Here is a 7867-nt window from a genome sequence, read left to right on the forward strand (position 1 = left end):
GAGCAGAAACTGTCCTCTTACCAGACAAATGTTTGAATCATATCTGCCCTGTGGTTTGTGACATGGTTACTCCTTGGAAGGAGAGGAGTTAAGGTCCTGAGGTCCAGAGAACAGTAATCCCACCCTGAAAAGTTAAAGGCAGTGCGTCAGCAAAGAGAACACAAATCCCGGTCTCTAAATCCTGCCCTTCTCTAGTGCTAAACCTTCCTTGTTGGTGACATCATGGGTGGGACAGGATTGAGTTACCCTTGGCACTGAACAGGTACAAATGCAAATTTCTTCCTTTTCCTCAAGAACCTCCGAGGCATGGAGTGGACTGATTTGAATAGCACGGGGTGGGGCACAATGTTTATCGTTCTCCAGTGAGCAGAAAGCCAAGCACAAAATCGTTGCCAAAGATAAGTTCATCACCTAAACCATCTCCTCTCAAGGGAAGACACCTCATGCATGTAAGGAGATGGATTTGATGGGGTGGTCTTGCTCTGTGGTGACCATGACCCTATGACCAAGCGGTCCGTGCCATGCTTAGCAGTGTTGTCAACTCCTGTTCTCGCTAGGCAAATAACCCTTATCTCCTCATCTCTCTCCAGCTTCCCCAAAATCAGCTATTGCACAAAATGGATCACATGAGTTTCTCTGAGAAGCCCACAAAGCCCTGCTGTCAGCTCCAGTCATGGTATAAATCACAGAGGCGTCCCAACGGGTATAAATTCCTCAACTGACCAAGCTGCAGCAACAGGGAAACTTCTCAGCCTGGCAGGAGCAGAGATTTGGATCCCAGGCAGCAAAACAGGTTGGTGGAATGGCTTTGTTTTGTCAGGAAAATGAATCCACAAACAGCAGAGGTTTATGTCCAAAGAGGAGACAGAGGAGCCCTGCTACTTTATTTGAATAAAGGGAGAGGCCATGGGGCAGTTCCCCTGGGGTCTCTCAAATTGTTAGAGGACGCAGTCCCCTTTTTATCCTCATTTCCTGGCCGCATTTCCCTCTGTCTTTCCCCATTGGCTGAGGTACGTAGGAGGTACAGACTTCTCAAATCACCTAATACAGACTGCCTTCTGATGTACACCCCCCTTTTTCTTTTCCTATGGAACTTATGGTTCTTCCCATTGCTTCTTTCGTCTCTCAGTATCTATCTTCACCTATCAGCAGACCCACAGTTTGTTTGTAAAGACAAATCCATCACATTCCTTTCAGTTTGGATGGTTAATTTGCTTTGTTTCAGGCTTTTCACAGAGAATCAATGAAATCCCAAACTTGGCAGAGGCAGGGGGGCTTTAGGGGACATGACAACTCAGGTAGTTCACACCCTTCCTGCAGGAACTGCTACCAACTATGATGGGATGGTCCAAAGATTCCCGGGGGTTTCTTACCTTGTGCTATGCTGTTCTTCAGCAAGGAAGTATAACAATTTCTCAGAATGTTTAGTGTTTAACATTTAGAATTCAAACCACACTGGCTGTTTGCCCCAGGATATTTGATCCTGTGAGTGCTTTTTGGTGCTTTTCCAAATCTTGCATCAATAAGCACATAAATGCTGTGTGACCAATTAGACACAGTTCATTAAACTGACCTGGGATCTCCCCGAGCAAGAGCATCTTAAGCAAAAAAACCTCCAGGGAACCAGGAAAGGAAAGTTCGAAAATGAGCTCATCCCTCTTCTTGCACTCCCTGTCTCAGCCTTCCCTGTTCCTGTGATACATCCTCTCTTCTTTGTCACGTGTCCTGCTTTGGCCCAGTCCTGGGCTGTTCCAAATGCACCTCTCAGTCATGGGCCTCTCTTCCCAACAGCACAGACCCTCAGGCAGAGCCTTGGTTGAACCATGACTGAGGAGCCTGGGCGGAAGGACGGCGAGCTCGGACACCCCCACTCCAGCATGGGCTGTGGACACAAGGACGACAAAGCCAGCCTGGCTTCGAGCCAGATAGCATCTTTCAGCCACCAGGCCCCCTCCACTCCTGCCTCCAAGGAAGTGTGGAAGAAGGGCGGCCGCATGTTCTCCATCCTGCTGGCCGTGCACTTGGCCCTGCTGGCCTGCACGCTGGTGAGCAGTGGGGCTTTCGAGAAGATCGCTGTGCATGACTACGATGTCTTCTTCCTGCTGACTGTCATGATGCTGATTGTCATCATCTGGATCATCTTCTACCTCGCCGGCACCTCCCGGTGCCCAGGTGCCATCCTCAGCAAGGACTCCCACGCCGGGCCCATCTGGCTGAGAGGTAGGTGCTGGGGCTGGAGGGGAGATGCAGGATGGACAGGTCATGGGAGCATCAGTTATTGCAAGGGAAGCAGCAAAGATCTGGGCACAGCCTCTTCCTGCTGATGGACTGGGGCATGGAACCATGCCCTGCTCCTGGTCCCTCCACTGGGTTCACTGCCTGGTCTCCCTGTATCCACAAAGGCTCTTGGTAACTTACACCAGGATCCCTCCCACTGCCGTTGCAAGAGCTGTTAGCCCCAGCATACCAGGCTGTTTGAAAATCATTTCCAGCCAAAATTATTGTATTATTTTGTTGTTGCCAAGATAATTTGGGTACTGGGAGAGGAAAAACAGCAGTAAAAGCAGACCCTCTTCATGACAACAGTTCCTCTTCTTCCTCTCACCCATCTGCATTAGCTCATGTATGCACATATGTGTCCAACCACAAGTATTTTTGTTCCCCAACAGGAGGCTTGATCCTATTTGCCATTTTCAGCCTTGTCATGGATGTGTTCAAAATAGGATATTACTCGAGCTTCTACAGCTGCCTGTCTGCAATCAAAATCATCTACCCCATTGTGCAGGCAATATTTGTGGTTGTCCAGGTGAGATGGTTGTGCTCTGTCTTGGGGAGGGGTAGAGAGACACAGGCACCAGTGGAAGGAGCTCTGACCTCTTGGATTTAATTCAACTGCCCCCACAGCAAGTGCAAGGGCTTAGCTCAGCCCCCACCCAGCTCACATCTTCTCCCTCCAACCATGACAGCTTCCATCTATGGCAACTCAACTCACTCTAAGGCATTGATTTAAACTTGTTCGCATCCCATGACATTTTTGTCAAACTCTGAGAAGCCCCCAGCCAGCCAGGCCTCCTTTTCCATGAAGAACAAAGGAGGAGAAGGACAGTCAAGGCAGGGGCTTGCAGTTTGAGATCCCAAACAGAGGACCCCCTCCTCTGGGACAATGCCAAGGAGGGAAGAGGTCAGAGAGGGACAACTTAGACAGAACAAGGAGTGGCCATGGGCGGAGCAATGGCAGTGGAAGCAAAGAACATCCAGCAGAGGGCCAGCATTATGAACGAGGCTGGGCCCAGATGGACCCAAGCAAAAGAGGCTCCAGCTTGCTCTCTGCTCTGCAGGGAAACCCCTCCTTTGGAAGGATGTGCTTTGCTTTCTTGTTTTGCTGGAAATAACAACTCTCTTTCTTTCCCCTGCAGACATATTTCCTGTGGGTCTCTGCCAAAGACTGCATCCACGTGCACCTGAACGTTACCAGGTGAGCGCTGCTGCTCCTTGAATCCCGCTGGCCCAGCAGATCTGGGCCCCCACAAGCCCTCTGTACTCTCTCACACAGCTAAGATGTAACCAGGGGATAACCCCTTAATGCTGTCCAAAACTAAACCTGCTCAGTCTCCAGCTAAACTTAGATCCCAGCTCGAGCAGCTGTGGTTAATGACCTGGGATCTATCAGGGTTGGGATTCAATTCAAGAATACAAGCATTACTCAAAGCAGATAGTATTAAATAAATAATTATCATTAAATAATGATTCATAGTTGATTTTTTCTTCCCTGGGGAAGATAGCTATGCAGTGGGCAAGCCTCAGGCTAAAATATGATCTTGTCCACTTTTGCAAAACTGGATCTCCTGGAGACCAATTTAGATCTACTAATTTATTCACTATTGAGAAGCTCTTTCAAAAGCAACGGTGGGAATCAGGCCTTGCTAATTCTCATAAGCATGGACAAAAAGTAGGAAGAGAGTGAGGGCAGCAAAGAAAGGATCAAGATTTCTGGCCTAGACCACTGGAATCCTCACGCCACTTCAGGCAGATGCCACAGTCCCTCTGAGCACACCTGAACCACAGATGGGAGAAACATGGCCTCGAGCCACTGCTTTAATGTCACAAACCTTCTCCTCCTCCTGCAGGTGTGGCTTGATGCTAACGCTGACTACAAACCTGGCGGTGTGGATGTCAGCAGTGACAGATGAGTCTGTCCACAAGGCACATTCAAAGCTGAAGAAAAACATGACAGAGGAAATCTTCAGGTGGCTCCTGAAAGGTAGTCTTCCCCTTTGTGAAACTATCTGGTCCAGGGGGGGATCCCATCAGGTAGAAACTGTTTAGCAAGTCAGGTTTTATCCCTTTTCAGAAGGTCTGTTTAGAGCTGGAGGTTCCTTTGGCAGGGCTGGTTTGTTAAAAGCCAAGTCTGGATGTTCATTTCTTGACCTCTATCAGAGAGGAGTCAGAGAGGTGGAAGACTCTGTACAAATGGGATGGGAATGAAGAAGGGAAGGAAAAAGAAAGATTTAACCTGACAGTTAACTTTTTAAGAAAGAGCCTGGGCACTGGAAAGCTGAGGGTGAAGCATGCTTGTTTTCAAAGTGGTCACGTATTCTTTTATCCTTTGTCTTGATTTTCACTGACCCCAAGCATCCCGTTCTTCAGGGAGAAGTGTTGGCTCCTTGTTTTAATACCTCTGCATCTGTCTGGTTTTGTCTTGTTTCAGTGGGAATGAGAAGCAGCTCAGTTGAAGAATGCAATTGCAACAGCCAAATCTGCCAGATCTTCAAGAACGGCTACTTTTGGCTGTACCCCTTTAACATTGAGTACAGTCTCTTTGCCTCTGCCATGGTCTATGTCATGTGGAAGAATGTTGGACGCTTCATAGACCACCACTCCCACCACATACAGCGTCTGAAGTTCAGGCTCTTCCGAAGGACCTTCTTTGTAGGCATCATGTTGGGCCTCATCATCCTCGTGAGTGGTCTGGGAGTCCTCATCCTGTATGAGGTGCAGGTAAATTCCAGCACTGAATCCAGCAAGAAGAGCCAGGCACTCACCATGTACTACATCTTCAACATTGTTTGTCTGAGCCTGATGTCTCTTGTCTGCATCGGTGGCTCCGTCGTCTACCGGTTTGACAAGAGGGACATGGACCGGCACAAGAACCCCACCAGGACCCTGGACGTGGCCCTGCTGATGGGGGCAGCCTTGGGGCAATATGCCATTTCCTACTACTCCATTGTGGCCATCGTGGCCAGCACGCCAAGGGACACTATCAGCGCGCTCAACCTCACCTACGCCCTCCTAATGATCGCCCAGCACACCTTCCAGAACGTCTTCATCATCGAGGGCCTCCACCGGCAGCCCCCCAAGGAGGACTACAAGCATGAGTCTCACCAGAAGGACCTCTATGGGCTCACCTTTGTCAACATCAACGCAGTGTCCCTGCGGGTGCCCGACACGGGCAGCACCTTGGCCGCCGGTGCGGCATCTGGCACGGAAGCCATGCACGCTTCTGACCTCGTGAGGTCCCTCACCGCCCCCAAGAAAATGAACTGGAGGAGGAAGTTCTTGAGGGAGATCTCCATGTTCCTGCTGCTGAGCAATATCATAGTGAGTACATGCAGGGAGAAGAGTTTGTGGGGGAAGGAGAGGGGTACGAGCACAAGGGAGAAGGGTTTGTGAAGGAAAGGGTGTGGCCTATGGAAAACAGTCCTTTCTGTGCCTCCCCTGTACAGAAAGCGCATCAGTTATATTTATAAATGCAGAGTTGTGATTCCCTTGTTGCCTAAAAAGAAAAGAGCAACTGCCCTGAAGTTAAGACATTTCAGGCTACATCAACAGACCTGTCACTTATCACCAGAATATCAGACACAAGAGGTGGGGGCAAGAGAAGAATCAGTTTCAGTGTTTTTATTGTGTTTTAGTGGATGTGTAGGATAGCTTATTAAAAGCAATAAATTACATTAAACCATTCCCTTCACCCCCCAAAGAAAGAATGTAAAGTGACAAATATCTGGGGTTAAGTCTGGGTTTTCTTGAGAAATGGTAGCACATCTCTTCTCAAAACCCACGGCCTGGGAGGTTGCTCCTTTCCTGGGCAGCTGTGCCTGCAGGTCCCTGATGTACCACACACCTTTCTCACTGTGGTGCTGTTCTCCCGTTTCCTCCCACAGCTCTGGATCATGCCAGCGTTCGGTGCCCGGCCCCAGTTTGACAATGACACAGAACTGAACTTCTATGGCGATTCCATGTGGCCGGCCATTGTGGACATTTGCCTGCCCTTTGGGATCTTCTACCGAATGCACGCTGTGGCCAGTTTGCTGGAGGTCTACATCATGTCCTAAAGAGCTCCCTTGCAAGGAAGATGAGATCCTCCTTAAGCAATCCACCTTCTTCCTGGGCTGGGAGCCTGCCCAGAAGTCCCCAGGGGTCCCCAGCACTGCCTGAATCATGTCCCCTTGCAGTGTTGGGGCGTTTATGAACTGTCAGTGAAGATCATCCAAACATAGTTCAGATTTTATTTTTGCTACTTATGTGTGGGTGTGCCTGTGTGTGTCTGAAGTTCTTAAAGCTGAAAAGAGAACAGATTAAAAAAAGGAACGTGTCTAGGGCGGGATCATGGTGATTACCCTTGGTTCATGCAGAGACTCACCTTCCTTGTAAAGCCTGTTCACTCCGTGCCACCGATGGACTCTGCAGAGGGTCCTCGGCACCCTTGGGCAGTCGGAGCCTCCCTGCACGCAGAGAGCTGGAGAGTGCAAGGGGCTGACACAGGCCTGGAAGGACAGAAAGGGAAACCACTTCATCTCCTGGTACGGCCAGTCGGAAATCACTCCCCTGCAGAGATGTGAAAAACAAACTGGTAACCGCCAAAGGCTTTGGGAACCGTTTTAATCTTTCCTCTCTGTATTGCCCGTGTGTGTGGGCCCTCTCCACCCTTCCCTGTGCCAGCCCCTGCCTTCCTCTCCAGGGAGGCACCACTGCAGCCTCCTCTTCCCAAGGAGGGAGAGCTGTGCACGTGGTCCTGGGCTAGCCCTGATATGGGATTGCTCCAGCACACTTTTTTCTCAGCTTTCCTGAATCAGGGCTCAAGAATCATAAAGATGATGTGGGCAGTGGGCAATACAGTCTGGGGGATAATAAAGAGATTTTTCTTTTTTTCTTTTTTTCTTTTTTTCTTTTTTTTTTAATACATAATGATTTTTTAAAAAAATATATGAACATTTTTGTATGCAAAGTTATTTATTGATTATCACTGTAACTGAACTCCTGAAGGGACCCTATGACAGAGAAATCAATGCAATGCCATGGCCAGTTTGATCTGCAGTGCCCTGAAGGATGCTGGTGCTGCACCCTCAAGCCTGTGTGTGCTTTGAGGCTTAGAGCACAGCCCTGCACCCAAACCCTGGGGCCCTGACTCAGGTTTCTGGGTGCCTGCAGCTCTCCATGAACCACTGAATGATTGAGGGGGCTGTCAGAGCAGGAGTCCTGGGCTACAGGAGGTAGAAATGGGCCCCTCTGCTGTACCCAGCATCCAAGCAGAGCCTCAGAAAGTCCTCGCTGCCAGGACAGGAGGGTGCATGTCAAACTGGCACAGCTGAGCTCTGTCTGCCTCCTGAAGAAATCAGGGTTTAATCATTCCAATAAAGGGTTTATTGTTCCAATAACAAACACTGCAGAGGTGGCAGAAGTCATCAAGCCTTCTCCTACGGACGTGTGTGCATCTGCCAAAGTAAAAATAATAAATGGAAATCATGGTACTTGAAATGGAGTGATGCAATTTTCCACCCCACAGCCCAGGCTGACGTGTTTCCAACCACCTTCCCCTCCAAGCCCAGATCACCAAACCAGCAGGGACCAGTGCCTCTGGCTGGTCTGA

At 49.4% G+C, this 7867-nt stretch overlaps 1 protein-coding gene across 1 annotated transcript; it reads left to right on the forward strand.

The window, feature by feature from the left end:
• The first annotated feature begins 702 nt into the window (after positions 1-702).
• OTOP2 (otopetrin 2) lies at positions 703-7110 on the forward strand. Its single transcript, XM_069032512.1, has 7 exons — positions 703-793; positions 1792-2220; positions 2670-2806; positions 3417-3475; positions 4128-4261; positions 4709-5598; positions 6162-7110. Exons 2-7 carry the CDS (start codon positions 1824-1826, stop codon positions 6330-6332), a joined length of 1788 nt encoding a protein of 595 aa, XP_068888613.1. The 5' UTR covers positions 703-793; positions 1792-1823; the 3' UTR covers positions 6333-7110.
• Positions 7111-7867: the final 757 nt, after the last annotated feature.

The sequence above is a fragment of the Aphelocoma coerulescens genome, chromosome 18 (assembly GCF_041296385.1).
Source record: "Aphelocoma coerulescens isolate FSJ_1873_10779 chromosome 18, UR_Acoe_1.0, whole genome shotgun sequence".
Taxonomy (NCBI): Eukaryota; Metazoa; Chordata; class Aves; order Passeriformes; family Corvidae; genus Aphelocoma; species Aphelocoma coerulescens.